The sequence below is a fragment of the Microtus oregoni genome, unplaced genomic scaffold (assembly GCF_018167655.1).
Source record: "Microtus oregoni isolate MIOR12 unplaced genomic scaffold, Mior012 000022F_ref0000154, whole genome shotgun sequence".
Classification (NCBI taxonomy): domain Eukaryota; kingdom Metazoa; phylum Chordata; class Mammalia; order Rodentia; family Cricetidae; genus Microtus; species Microtus oregoni.
This window is the reverse complement of record NW_024543081.1, coordinates 1,476,214-1,491,984: the sequence shown is the minus strand read 5'-3', so window position 1 is coordinate 1,491,984 and position 15,771 is coordinate 1,476,214. Positions and strand designations below refer to the sequence as shown.

The window sequence follows — 15,771 nt, the reverse complement described above, 5'->3', positions numbered from 1 at the left end:
GTTTTGGAAAGCCTATCCTTGTATTTATTAATGGCTTGGATTCTTTCAGAGAGTTGATTCAAATGAGTCAAGGCTCATATTTGTAAGTTCAAACTTCCAATCCAGGTGTCTCTTCCGAGTCACTGAGCTATGTCTTTAAGACAGCTTTCCAAGCAGAACTCTGAACAGTCATCTACTTCATGAACTTGGATTAAAGTCTTTTACCTGAAAAGCGAAAGTAAATGTCACCAGAAGTTTTTGTTTTAGTTTAGTTTCCTACTACATGACCTGGAACGTTCTGTTTTCTCTACACCACAGAAGTTTCATTAGGAAGAAGGCGTGATCCAGGTTGAAATGTATGAGACACAGACACCCCATAGCCAGGTCTTGGGTTTGCTTATTTATTGCTGCCTCAGATGCCACCTATGTTGTGGTGCTGGCCTCTGTGTGATGATCTGAAAAACAAAGGAAAACAAATGGAGCGTGACGTGACTGGCGGTTTTGACCACAAAATTCCACACCAAGAAATCAAACTTGATTTGTTTGAACAAGCTTTCATTTCAGAATAAAATTTCAGGACAATCCCAGTGTTTAAGTTGGGTTAGGTAAATATTCCAATTGTAACATCATACCTGTCTCAAGTTTAGGCCATTTGGTCTTCATTGAGTTGGATTGATTTTTTTTTTTTTTTTTTTTTGGTGAAAACGGTATATTTTCTGAGCAGCAGTTTGAAGACAATCTTTGGCTTTGCTCATAGGTAGGCTCTCCCTTTTTTCTTTTTTTTCCCTTTTCTTTCTTTTTTTTTTTTGTTTGTTTGTTTGTTATTTTAAAGACAGGGTTTTTCTGTGTAACTGCCCTGCCTGTCCTGGAACTCACTCCATTGACCAGGCTGGCCTCAAACTCAGAAATCCACCTTTCTCAGTTTCCCAAGTGCTAGGATTAAAGGCATGCACCACCACTGCTCAGCTAGGTACTCACTACCTAAATACAATTAGTAGGAGGTCAATCTTAAGTAGTTTTTTCTTTTTTTTTTCCTTTTCTTTCTTTCTTTCTTTCTTTCTTTTTTTTTTTTTTTGATTTTTTGAGACAGGGTTTCTCTGTAGCTTTTGGTTCATGTCCTGGAACTAGCTCTTGTAGACCAGGCTGGCCTCAAACTCACAGAGATCCGCCTGCCTCTGCCTCCCGAGTGCTGGGATTAAAGGCGTGCACCACCACCACCTGGCTCTTAAGTAGTTTTTAAATCTCATGGTAGAAGTGATGCATTATTTTTTAATCTCAAAAAGGTTAAGTTTGATTATCTTATCCTGGAGTCTATAAAATAATTTATATCTAACGCCCTTCTAGGAGTCATACGTTTATGACTTCAACTGTACAGAGCTAGGGTTTTCAGTCTAAGTGTCCTATCCCTACATTGTTGGGAAAGTTGTTTTAAGGAGACATGAAACCTAAAATCTGTGAGAAGGATGTTATTTCCAACCAGTTTCTTTTGGCATCAACTTTTAAAAGTCTTTTCCTTAATTATTTTTAATTAAATGGTATTCCTTCTCTGGCATTCTTATGACTTTCTATAAATGCCATCAGAGCCCAACAGAGAACACAGCAATAACACGCTTTCTCTTTCCCAGTCAAGATCCTGTCCAAGGAACAAGGTTTGCTCTGCTTCACTTAGTTTATGAAAAAAAAAAATCTCAGCAGTCTACAACATGTTCCAGTCCACCAGAAGATAATTTACAGTCTTCCATTGACCAGCTTCAATTGTGGCCATCGTTCCCTATGTGTTGAAGGAACCACTTGTTTGTCCCAGCTGTCCAGAACCAAAATAGTCACACAGAAATTGTATTAATTAAAACACTGCTTGGCCCTTTAGCTCTAGCTTCTTATTGGCTAATCTTATATCTTAATTTAACCCATTTCTATTAATCTGTGTATCACCATGTGACAGTGACTCACCGCTTAAAGTTCCCAGCATCTTTCTCCACTCCATGGCTTCTCTCTGGCTCTGCCTTTTTTCCTTCCAGCATACAGCCTACCTTCACCTAGTTCTGTTCTTCCCTGTCATAGGCTCAAAGCAGTTCTTTATTCATTAACTAATAAAAGCAACACACAGACAGAAGGACCTCCCACACCACCTATGTGTTCTCAGGTAGACTGCACACTCTCTGGTTGTATTGCTTCACCTAATTCTCACAATAACTTTGCCAGGTCAACACTATTACTGTTGATATTCCCTTCCATTGAGTGTTTTATATAATGCAGCATATTCTTCATCATGAGACCCTCCTGCCTCACCCTCCTACGTTGTACAGTTATAGGCATGTTTCACTGCGCTTGTGTGATCATTCCAGATCTATAGATGAGTAGGATAAGCTTATACCTGGCCAATGTGATGCAATGTTTAGATTTAAGTCATTCTGGTCCACTCTCATATAGTGGTAGCTGCTGGCCATTGATCTGCTGAAACCCTGCCTCATCACTTCAGAGACCTGTGACTCAGTACACATTTCTCTACAGTTACTTAATATTTAAGGCCTCAGAGAACAGTTAAGGGCACTCTTTAGGTTCATGTGTTCATGTGAAGAAATAGAAGACATTTGTAATTTGAGAAATACAATTTTGAATTAAAATGTTAACAAATACATCCCCTTTGCTAAGTATCATCACAGGACTTATACCGACATCAATACCTCTGCAGGTGAAGGCAGGTTAATTTTGATAGCTTTCATATGTATTTGCCAGTTCAAATCAATTTAACGAGGAAATGACATCACAGCTAAGAATGACACGTAAAACATATAGTTTTATACCTAATGAAACAATTCTACTCCTCTATTTTCATTTTCTCTGTTTTATTTTTTTGTTTTTCATCTTTCTTTTTCTTAAATACGTTTAATAGGAGAGGAAACATATTAATAACAATAGTAGTATAAGAAAATTCCTTATTGTTTTGTGGAAATAAGTTTAGCAAATGCACTAGAATGATTCTTCCATTTCTCATTAACAAAAAAGAATACTAGAAATCTTTAATCCTTTCCCTTCTTTTAAATAACAAAAGACAGTTGGATTGAGGTATCAAGAAAAAAATTTATTGTGCATTATGTTTTCTGCTTATAGCCTTTATTTCTGCCAAACTAAACGTCCTCACCTGAGCTGAGTTACTCTTTTATTGTAAGTTCACTGAGGGAGTCACAGGGCTATGTGGCAGCCTCTTTATATTTACAAATATTAGAAACTGTGGTCTTGCTGGGTGAGACATAGTGGATTCCAAATCTGTTTGCATTCTCCAATAGGAAACCATCTGTTGAAATTGGGAGCCATGTCAGAAGTCAGTGTGCTCTACTGCCAGACCAGGATCTCACAAGTTACAAACACCGTACAGTTCATGTGATTTTACTAGTAGCACTTCATAATTGTATATTAATGATATAATCATATTGTAATCTGACAGCTAAAAGGAACTATTAAAAAAAGACTTTATACATTGAAAATAGGACATTGAATGTGAATCCCTGGTTTTATAGACTGACATATGCAATCATATTCAATCTCTTAATTTTTAAATCATAATGAAATTTTGATATAAATTGAAATTTTGATGTTTAAATTTTTGTGTTAGGATGACTATACATGATAAAGCACTAAGCAAAAATAAGTTGTCAGCATTATATGTATCAAAAGCCAATCTTTACAAAATATGTTTTTCACATTCAAAATTTCTTACATGCCAGCTGTTATATTGCCAAATAAAGCCTAAAGAGATTTTAACTGGAAATTATTTAAGGATTAAAATAAAAGGAAAATTGGAAATATTTTGTTCTTTCATTGCTAAATATAATCATGATATTGACTTGATCTCTAAGTTGTTTTTGGATCTATAAGCTGAAACATATAGGGCCCTTTGTAAATAGAAATAAAATACTCTTTATCCAAAATGCTGGCAAAGGGATGATTTAAAACATCTTACTTTAAATTATAAGTATTGTTTATTTACTATTAATAATTTATAATTTTTAAACATTAGTTCAAGTTTGCTTTGATAATTTATGTCTTAAAAACACTAAATTTGTTCTCTGTTAAGTGCCCAGAGCCTGAAACGAAATGTGCCTGCTAATTTTTATCAAGATTTACTTCCTTGGGACCTAGCATTCCGTGGGAAGGCTTCCTCCTTGAGCAGGGCTGAGCATAGAGTCCCAACTGCACTGCTCTCTGAATCAATTTAGACACATTATATGTCAATTCCCTCTGTGGAAAATTGCTTCTACCCTGCTGAAGCTAAAAGTAATCAGTAAGTCAACAATCTAGGCAAAATATTTTACTAAGAGATGCAGTTTTTACATTTGTGGTTTTCTTGTTTTGAGTTTAACAGCATGAACAGACTGGATACTCTTTGAAAAGAAAACGAGTCTTAAATTCATCACTTGAAGCATCCTTGAAAGTATTTAATTTATCACAAAATAGAAGATGTTTAGTACAATAGAGACAAACTATTTTTAGCTTTTATAACTTCTACGGGTTAAATTGGTTATAATGAAAAGCATTACAAAGAAATGTCTTGGCAAATACACTTGACCTAAGAAGAGGAATATTTGATTCAGTGTATTTTATAACAATTTATTTAATATTACTTTGAAATTATTTCCCCACTTTCACTCCCCCTGTATTTAGAGAAAAAAAATATTTGATTTATTGATTTTAGAAAAAGATGCTTGTTAAGTTTTTCATAGCAAACAGAGATCTAAATTTAGAATATTAGTTATGGGGCTAAGAACATTTACAGATTTAACATCCTGGCCTGCAAAATATATATAGTACACACACACACACACACACACACACACACACACACACTAACAAGTAAATTACACTACACCTCTTAGCATCCTTTTGTGCCCATTTTCACCCTCTATTACACAGTAGTGACAACTGAATAATGAATTTGTCTCTTGGGCTTCATATTCATCCCTTCATGAGGAAGGGAAATCACATAGCTTGATGGACGGGATCAGCATGCATTTTTGTTTCTATGATGCTGAAGTACGTATTTCATAAAGAAATTTATATGGCTGACATGAACATTTTAAAGATATTTCTTTGAGTCTCAGCTCTTTGTTAGGCTCTGATGCTCCCTGAGTGTCACCTTGTTAGGGATGTTTTGAGATGGGCATGGCTAGGTCTGATTGTAAAGAAATTTTAGTCCTGGAAGTACTAACATTTTATCTCCTTAGGGTGTGAACAGAGTGGGTGACAGTTCACATGGAGCCAATGAATTTGTGAGGGAAAGTATATGTTTCTTAAGGAGCATTGAGGTTGGCCAGCATTGCTGCGAGCGCTGGGACAGGCACACCTAGTTAGAAGCCAAGTCCTGTAGTGGGAGCTGCGGGCCTCTTCCCACACCCTGGCTCCTGGCTGCTTGGCTAGTTTATGCCCCAAAATAACAACACGGAAAATGGATTCTTTTAAACACTTCTTGGCCCATTATATCTAGCCTCTTCTTGGCTAACTCTCGCACCTGGACTAGCCCATTTCTAATAATGTGTGTAGCACCCCAAGGTGCGCTTACCGGGAAGATTCTAGCCTACGTCCATCCTGAGATGGAGCTTCATCGCATCTACCTGGGAGAGGGGAGCATGGCCTCTGAGCTCACTTCCCCTTCCTCCCAGCATTCTGTTCTGTTTACTCCTCCTACCTATGTTTTAACCTATGAGGGCCAAGCAGTTTCTTTATTTTTTAACCAATGACCTTCCTCCATCAAAGTCCATGTATTTAACAAAGGGCAGTGCCTACCCTGGAGGGATTCCAAGGAGAAACAACCAAAAGGATACTGGGCTGAGCAACTAAGAGCAATGTGGCTTTTAAAAGAGTGAGAAAGAATGACATCTGGGGCTGAAAGCAGAAACATGGCTACTGTTAAAAAATGATTATGGGGTCAAGTACAAACCAGCTGTGCGTGAGTTCTCTCATGTACATTTGTGTGTGAGTTCTTCCATGCACATCTGTGTGTGAGTTCTTCCATGCACATCTGTATGTGAGTTTGTGAGTTCTTCCATGCACATCTGTGTGTGAGTTCTTCCATGCACATCTGTATGTGAGTTCTTCCATGTACATCTGTGTAAGTTCTTCCATGCACATCTGTGTGTAAGCTCTTCCATGCACCTCTGTGTGTGAGCTCTTCCATGCACATCTGTGTGTGAGCTCTTCTATGCACCTCTGTGTGTGAGCTCTTCCATGCACTTCTGTGTGTGAGTTCTTCCATGCACATCTGTATGTGAGTTCTTCTGTGTACATCTGCGTGAGTTCTTCCATGCACCTCTGTGTGTGAGTTCTTTCATGTACATCTGTGTAAGTTCTTCCATGCACCTCTGTGTGTGAATTCTTCCATGCACATCTGTGTGAGTTCTTCCACGCACATCTGTATGTCAGTTCTTCCATGTACATCTGTGTAAATTCTTCCATGCACCTCTGTGTGTGAGTTCTTCCATGCACATCTGTGTGGAAGTTCTTCCATGCAGAACAGTGTGTGAGTTCCTCCATGTTCATCAGTGACAGGAGAGGTTAAGGAAGAGCCATAAAGGACAGTTCTCTCGTGTAGAAATTACATGATGTAGTCTTACAAAGACCGAAGCACGACGTGAGAGGATGAATGTACACCTCTGCGGCTCCTGCTGCAGCTGACTGTGCTCAGTGGATGAAGAATGCATGGCTTCTGTGCCAAATAAGAACCTCATTCTCAGGAAAGACATTCTTAGCTTCTATTTACTTTTTTCAATTTACTTGTTTCAGCACCAAATGTGGCTCCCTCGGATGTAGGAGGTGGCGGTGGGAGCAACAGAGAGCTGACGATAACATGGGCGGTGAGTACTAACAAGCTGCATGGGAAAGATGATTATCTAGTTTTAAATGCAAACCCATTTTTTTGTTAAAATAAATTGAAAATAAAAAGGAATACTCAACCCATGCAAGAGAATAGCTACTTTATGCACATCAGATTTCCTATCTTTCTGTGCTTGGGAAGCACTTCCTGTGCCAGACAAGACACAGGCTGCCCAGGGAAGTGTTGCTCTAGAAAACATCCAGCTATTTGATCCCACAGGGATTGTGAGCACATGGCATCTTTTAACCTATTATAAGTCATGTAACCTTTTGCCTGGGTATTTATACACTAAAGATTATATTCACAAATGGCATCAAATCCATTTCTAAAGAAAACACTGACTCTGGCTCAAGCCTGACTTCAGTCACTGCTATAATCCATCTTAATCTGCTTAGCAGTCACCCAAAGGGCTTGACACTAAGAGTCAAGCATTTCACTCAGTTTTCATGACTCAAAGGAAAGCTCCATGTCAGACTCCGGATTTTCAAAGCAGGAGCTGTGTGAACAGGGAACGGAATAACAGTCACAGATTGTCTGAGTGAGGCTTCTGGCACCTGCACAGACACGCTCTGTGCAGCCCACTCATTTGGTATTCTTAGTATTTGACTGTGGAAGATAATAATCACAACAAGATGTCAACGATGGTAAGAAAAGTACCAGGTTTTATCTTTATTCCTTTCATGAATTAAAATGATTCATCCAAAAAATGGATATATAGTGGAAAGTGACTTAACGCCACTATGTGGCCATTTAAATCAGATCTTCTTCAAGTGAGATTTAGGAAATTTTTTTTTTACTAGTTTGAAAGCATGTGTGTGTGCTAATATATCCCAACATTTATAAATATTGAACCTACAAAAATTTAAAGAGAAGGTATTAGAACAGTCCTCAACACGGTCCTGCCTATACTGTCACAAACCTTGCAAACAACAATTGTCTTCCAGAGAAACCCTGAGTAAGTTCCAGGAAAAGAAGCCCTGCTGCAGTGTTCAGAAAGCAGCTGCCCAAAGCCTTGCACATGGGAGTGGTTCTGTTCTGCCTCCCAGGCACCTGCTCCTATTCCTCCTAGAAATCACTTCCTGATGATAACTTCAATGTTATGGAGTCTGGGTTCCTATTGTGGCCTTTAGATTCTTTACTCATTCATTCTGCATTTTTTCATCCGTGCTCTAGTTTCTAAGGATGAAGAGGAAAAGAAATACACGAAACTCCTATCTTTGTAAAACTTAACTTGTAGGAGTTGAGTAGCAGTAGATGAATAAACTAAATGTGTGGAATTGACTGAGACAATGTGAAGGGGAAGGAAGGGAAGCCCGGAGGTGGCACATAGGGTACTGCAGATTCTTACAGTGGCAGATTCCATGGGCTGAGAAAATACCAAATGGAAGGTGGTACTTCTCCCACAATGAGAGAGGGAAGAACTAATTGGGAGTGGATGTGATTGTGGTTGCGGTGACATAGATGATTAGGGAGCATCAAGAACAACACTCCAGGAATGGCATCGTCTCATGGATGTATATACTTGAGTGCTCTGGCATCCTCATAACTATCCCTAATTTATGAAACATTGTTTTACCAAGGGCATTCTTCTCTGTATGACTGTCTTCTCAAAGGACTCTTCCTAGTAACTGTATCACAAAGTTATTTGTTATTTGAATTTTTGTTTAGCCTTTGTCAAGAGAATATCATTATGGTAACAATTTCGGTTACATAGTGGCATTTAAGCCATTTGATGGAGAAGAATGGAAGAAAGTGACAGTTACTAACCCAGATACTGGTCGCTATGTCCACAAAGACGAAACCATGACCCCTTCCACTGCGTTCCAAGTAAAAGTGAAGGCATTCAACAACAAAGGGGATGGGCCCTACAGCCTCATCGCTGTCATCAACTCTGCACAAGATGGTAGGTGAACAGAGACCTGGCTGGCGTCAGGGAGGAGGAAAGCTATGTTGACTATTAGGCTTTCGTTTGTTTTCCTTTAGGCATGGTGTGTTAAGCTCTTCCAATATTACTGTGCACGCAGTAAGCAAGTATTTTGTTAAGCCGATTTTAAATGTCAGCCTTTCCGTGTAAATTACAGAAATGCTGCTAAAACTATTTTAAGTACTTTTCAGTCTTCTGAGTCTGTCCTTGTAAATGAGAACATCGCTCTTGCAATAGTCAGCTGATGAAATCCAGTCCCAGTCCCATGATTATAATTTTGAGGCCTGAATTCTCCAAGTTTGAATAACTACATGGACTCTATGTTTTTACGTATGTTTTGAAAAAAAATGTTATTGTGTATGTGGTTATTTTGCTTACACGTAATGGGCTTCAGATACCGTGGAAATGTGATTGCAGATGGTCATAAGACACAGTGTGGGAGTCAAACAGGGCTCCTCTGAAGACCAGTGAGTGCTTACAATTACTGAGCCATCTCTCCAGTCCATGAGTCTAAGTAGTTCCAAACTCCACTACTAGATAACGGAGTCTGAGTTGGCTAGCCCATACAAAGTGTGGAGTCTTAAAATCATATGCATACAAGTAATAATAAAATAAATCTCAGCAGGTTATATTTATATAGTTCAACAGCAATTAAAGTTTGATAATAGCAATTAAAAAAGTAGAAATCATGAATTTGAGAGAGAGCAAGGGGGTTTATGGGAATGGTTGAGGGAAGAAAGAAAGAGGAAAATGATGTAATTTAATTTTTTGGTTAAAAATATACTATATGTAGTATTTGTAAAATTGTCTGGAATTTTACCTTGAATTGTGTCTAATAGCAGGATTTATTACACTTTGTTATGACAATTAAATATTAGACTCTGTGTGTGTGTGTGTGTGTGTGTGTGTTGCATCTGGCATGTGGAGGCCATGGGAACTCTTCTTGTGTTCCTCGGGTAATATCTACCTTGATTTTTGTTTTTTGCTTTTGTTTGTTTGTTTGTTTTGATTTTTTAAGACAAGGTCTCTCACTTCTCTAAGTTCGTTGCATTGTCTGGCCAGGAATCCCAGGAATCTCCCTACCTTTGCCGTCCAGCTCAGGGGTCACAGGCATGTACCACAATCCTTAGCATTTTCCTTTTCTCCATACAGTCTGTGACCAAACTAGGATTCTTACGGGGCTAGACAGCTAGGTGACCTACTTCCCCAGCCAACTGAAATTTTCTTTAAAGAAGAAAAACTGTCCCTGTGAGGCCTGCTCTTTTCTGAAGAGAGACAGAGGAGAAGTAGATCTGGGGGAAAGGGTTGGTGTGGGGAGGGACTGGGAGGAAAGGAGGGAGGGAAATGTGATTGAGGTGCAATATATGAGAAAGAAAAAGATTAACTAGAAAAAAGAGAAACGTGCCTTGTACGCTGTTTGAGGATTGGGCAGCAATACTATCACGGCTCTTTGCTTTCTGGGATTTTTCTGTAAACTAAGCATACTTGTTGAGGGCTTTTTATGTAAATGCAAACAGCAAACAGTATTGGATTAAGCATAATAAAGTTGCTTTCTATGATTCCCCATCCAAACTGTGAAGCTCGTTATTTGCACATATTTCTACTTAAAAATATGAGGCAGGGCTGGAGAAGGCTCAGGTGGCAAAGCACTTACTTACCTTGCACACGTGAGGACCTTAGATTGATTCCAACCAAGCACAGAGAAAAAGTGAGGAGCCACAGTGTCAGTGACCTCAGCGCCGGGGAGGTGGAGGCAACAAGAACCACAGTACTCACTGGCCAGCCTGGCTAGTTAAACAGTGGGCTCCAGGTCCACTGACCCTGTCTAAAACAAGACAGAGAAGCAGTTGAGGAAGATGTCTGAGGATAATCTTACTTTTACATGCTCTCACACACATACATGTATATATGCACCTGTGCACACAACACAAAAGACATGGTAGTGACAGGGAGAGAATTCTCCTGGCCAAGTGCTTCCTGGGCCAGAAAGACCAGAGTTCAGCTCTCCAGCACCCACGTGATAAAAAATGTCTTGGTGACTCCTGTTTATAATTCCTGTTCTAAGACAGAGTTTGATGGCCAGCTACTCTTGTCTAAGCAGTGTGCTTCACGCTCAGTAAGAGGGGCTGTCCCAAAAGATAAGGTTAGGAAATGTAGGGGAAGACATCTGGCATTGACCTCTGGCTTCTACACACATACACACACACACACACACACACACACACACACACACACACACAACAAACACACATGCGCGCGCACACACAAACAGCACATGTAAAAGATACACATCCCTATTATGTCTCCTTATTCATATGTACTCTGCCAATAATTGATGAATGGAAAAGACATGGAGATTCCATGCATATTTTTGGTGCATGAAGGTGTAACACTAAAGAAAGAATTCAGAAACTAAAATATCCCACACTTTTCTTTTGACCTTTTAGAAGAAAGAATCCAATATTTTAGGCTGCCTGGTTTACATGTTGTGTTGTTATTTTGAAACAAAATTTCATCGACTCTACAACTCCCACTGGCCTTAAGTTCTCAGAAACCCTGCTGCCTTAGCCTTCTATAATCACAATTGCGTGCCACCAGCCTGAGGAGTCAATGGGAATTTTTAAAATATATTCCTTACTAGTTTATTTTTCTAAAAAAATGTAATGTATTTCTAATTATCTTACGCTATCTTTAAAACAAACATAGTATTTTACATATAAAATACTACACTAAAGCACAGATATAAAAGGTCGTCACCTGAGTAATTTGTCTCAACTAGACAAACTAAATTCCTCCAGATAATAAAGGGAAAAAAACCCTCAAAACCAGATAATAAGCACACCCGGAGGCATGTTTTATTTCCCTTATGTGTTCTCAGCTTAGGGATAAAAAGATTTTTATCTCACAGATAAAATACAAGTCAGAGTAATTTCAATTGTCTTTCTGTCCAGTATCCATTTTGCTCTACTGCTTTGCTTTATGTTATGATGTTATGTTCATATTTTTAGTCATGGCTTTTGTATTTAGTCCTATTTCTTTCTTGAATACTTCACGAGTCTCCTAAAACCTGCATTGCTATAACTTTTGTAGGTTGTCAGTCTTTCTTGTGCTAAGACGTCAGTAATGGCACTACTAGTTTACTTTGGCTGGGAGAGGTAGCTGCTCACATGTGGGACATGTTTTTAAATTAAATAGGATTGTGTCTTTTTAATAAAAGACAATAAAAATTGATGACCCTGCTTCAAGGAGTCTGTGGTTCTTTGTGTAAATCTCACCAGGGATGTAATTTGTTTTTTGAGGGGAAGAAACCTCTGATACATATTTGACTTGATGCCCAATTGAAAGGTTGGAGATGGAAAGGCTCTCTAGAGCCCAAGAAACAGGGATGTCACAACTTGTCTCAAGGATCTTGGGCTGTCTCATACTTTTAACTTAAACATGATAGGGAAATTTTATTAACAGTTCCATGTACTGGTCATTTATATAAATAGCAATAAGACAATTAATTTTCACGAATGCTTTTCTATACCAAATACTAATTTTCCCATTTTTGGCAAGTAAAACTGTTGAACTATGTCATTCAATTTAATTTGTATCAAAAGGGTATATGGAACAAACAAGTTGGGAGTGTTTCTAAAAGTACAGTCACTGCTTGTGGACATCCTGAGACCTCTGATGTTTCCTGTTTTGTTAAAGTGCATGTGTCTGTGCGTGAATGTGTGTGTGTGTGCGTGCGTGCGTGCATGCACGTGCGCACACATGTGTATATGTCTGTGTGTGACGCAAGTGCACATGTGTTTATGTGTATGTGTGTACATATATCAGCATGCATGTGAACATAGATGTCTACTTATCACCACTGACCACAGTTAAAATTAAGGCCCTAGAGACAGATAAACAGGAAGATTATTAAAACTTGTTTATAAGATGTTAAGTTATAGTTCTATTTCATGCCTATACAAAAGAACTTTATTTGAACTTTCAATGTAAACTTCTGACAGAAAAGTAACATTCTGATCCAATTTTAGCTCCCAGCGAAGCCCCCACAGAAGTAGGGGTGAAAGTACTGTCGTCTTCAGAGATATCTGTTCATTGGAAGCATGTTTTAGAGAAAATCGTGGAAAACTATCAGGTAAGTCAAGTATGTTTTAATCAAAAAAGTGTTTTTATTCATAAATATAGAAGTTTTTATAATATGCTTAGTATTTCAATATCTCGTGTCCCATTGGTGAATTTGGTTTTGAACAACCTGTTCTTTTCTGTTTAGTGGTTTGGGCATCTACATGCAAGCTGTAAGGAATAAGAGATTACCTTAATTTGATGATTGCACACCATATTTATGTATTCTCTGAACGTCATGGTATAGATGAAAGTTTCTGTGCTGCATGGTCCTGCAGCCATTCACTCCCAAAGAAACACACAGAGGCTTGTATTAATAATAAACTGTTTGGCCTGTTAGTTCAAGCTTAGTATTAACTAGCTCTTACAATCTAAATTAACCTATAATTCTTATCTATATTTAGCCACATGTCTTGGTACCTTTTCTTAGTGCCACACTTTCATCTTGCTTTGTCTGCATCTGTCTGGATGGTGACTGCAGGCTCAGTTTTTTTATCTTTCCAGAATTCTCCTACGTATCACCCTACGTATACTTTCTGCCTGGCTTCTAGCCAATCAGTCTTTTATTAAACCAATACAAGGGATAAATCTTTACAGAGTCAAACAGCATTATCCCATAATACTTCCCCCTTTTTTTCTTTTCAAATTAAGTCCCTGAATCTAATCTACTTTGTGTAGCTTTTTTTCCTGACCATTATTCTTAACAACTTGTAATCAACATTCTAAACAAAGGCAAACATCTATAATTATTTTTTTTGCAAATGTGGCCATAGTTTTCTAGGCTACTTCCTGTTGATTGGGGTACTGATAATCTTATGGGGACCCAAATAAAATTTAGGATCATGGTCAAGCCCTGACTGGAGTATTCTGTGAGGCTGGATCATCTCAGCCAGGAGTCTTGAAGCTGTTCTAGATGTAGAACTCAGAGAAAACTACAGCAGAGGTGCTTAAAACATTGGATTATCTGGGACATCCACTCCTATCAGGGATTTTTCGGGGGGTCTTCCTCCATCAAACCTTACTTTTCTTAACCCAGAATGAGCCCACAGCACCTCATTTCTTATGGAAACAAAAGCAAAACCTCTTCTCCAAAGTAACATATCTTTTGACTTAAATTTTGAAGTCAAGGCATTTTCAAAATATCTAGGTTGGATTAATCCAGCAGCATTTATAATCAAATGTCTTTTAGCAGCTGTTGCTCCTTCCTCATAAGACAAGCAATTCAAAGACAACACAATAACATACAGTATCCAGACTCTCTGCATGTTTTCTACCTTTACATGACTTTTTCTTCTCACTCTATTTCTTTTATTTTTATTTTTTAATTTCTGATTTTTTGAGACAGCCCTGCTCTGTGTCATGGGCCTTTAGAGGTGACTATGATGATGCTAATGAAGATGGTGGTGGTGAAAAGGGGGATGAGGAACTTGGAGAAGAGGAGAAGAATAAGAAAGAGGAGGAAGATAGTCATAGATCAAAGGGTTAAAACATGTGTTGAGTCTCCATTAAGCACATAATAAAGTGGACACCAAATGTCTGATTATTAATTTCCACAACTAGGTTTCAATCTGGGCCTTGTCTGCCCTGAAAACAAATGATTTACAATGCATGAATTAAATCTTAGAATTAATCTATTTGTTCTTTCTTAAACTTTTTAGCTTCTTATTTAGAACCTTGACTATCAAACAGACAAGCAGAGAAGCTTAAAAGAGAGAAGGAAGTGCTACTTATTCCTCCTATAAGAAAACATTCCTGTGAATATTTGGGGTGAGGTAGACTGACAATGATATGGTTACTGTTTTGATTTTTAAAGTGGAGAAGCCAGTGTAACAGAGATAGTCATGAAAACCAGGCCCTTCCCTCCCTAAAATATATAATAGATCTGAGTTTTAAAGATACAAACACAAAAGCATCATATTAAAAGTGTGAAATAGGATACAGTGGTAAGGAATTTCTACATTTTGCATGCTTAGGCCCAAGTCAAAGTTAAATTCTTGATATATGAAATAAGCATGACAGGGAGTTGAGTCTAAAAATTAATCATGTGTGTGTGTGTGTGTGTGTGAGAGAGAGAGAGAGAGAGAGAGAGAGAGAGGAAGAGAGAGAGAGAGAGAGAGAGACTTTAAAATGTGTCTTAGAAGGTTTAAAAGTCACCCCCCTCTTCTTGATAAAAGAGTTCCCACTTCCAGTCTTAACCTACAATTTTCCTATGATGTGGGTGATCCCCTGGAGTTCATATCAATGGTGTTTTGACATGAGCCCCCAGTCAGGAGTCCACAAAAGACTTAGTTTGTTCACTCAATAGAAGAACATTTGCTAAGATAATTTAGTGAAAATTATCCAAATAGGCTATGATTGCAAAACTCTTTTAGCTGGGTTGTTATGCATACAGTCCTTGTAGAGGATTTATAACGCAGAGGTCACAGGAGGCTACAGGGGCAGCTGTTAGCTGAGCATATACTGATCTTAAGGGAGGCCTCGACTGTCTTCCTTTGAAGAAGCCACCTGTCTTAGTCAGCATCTCTGACACCAAGGTATGGGAAAAGGTGAAATTTTGTTATATTTTGTTAACTTAGTTTAACATTGCTCTAGGGAATGGTTGGGAAGAACTGTCAAAGTTATTAGATAGAGGGGTGTTCTACGTTAATGGAAAACATGGCAGACAGCCAGTAGTCAACCCTAGAGACTTTTAAACTTGCTATCTGTGGCTCAGAATGGCTCTGCTTTGAAGGGAAGACCAGTCTTTCTTCCACTCTTCACACTGATTAAAGGCACCCACAGGCACCACCTGAACCCCACTACGAGTACCTGCTGAGCGAGATTTACACTGGACAAGCTCAGTACAGATGCATTGTTGTTGCCCAGAGCAGAGGACTGTCTT

At 38.5% G+C, this 15,771-nt stretch overlaps 1 protein-coding gene across 2 annotated transcripts in view; it reads left to right on the top strand.

Annotated features, from left to right (window-relative positions):
* Cntn1 (contactin 1) overlaps positions 1–15,771 on the top strand; it is a 280,077-nt gene that overhangs the window by 232,436 nt on the left and 31,870 nt on the right. For both annotated transcript variants that reach the window (XM_041672023.1, XM_041672024.1), the window contains exons 18-20: positions 6,757–6,827; positions 8,516–8,750; positions 12,800–12,903. In XM_041672023.1, coding sequence (XP_041527957.1) covers positions 6,757–6,827; positions 8,516–8,750; positions 12,800–12,903 — 410 coding nt within the window. The remainder of the gene's footprint in view (positions 1–6,756; positions 6,828–8,515; positions 8,751–12,799; positions 12,904–15,771) is intronic.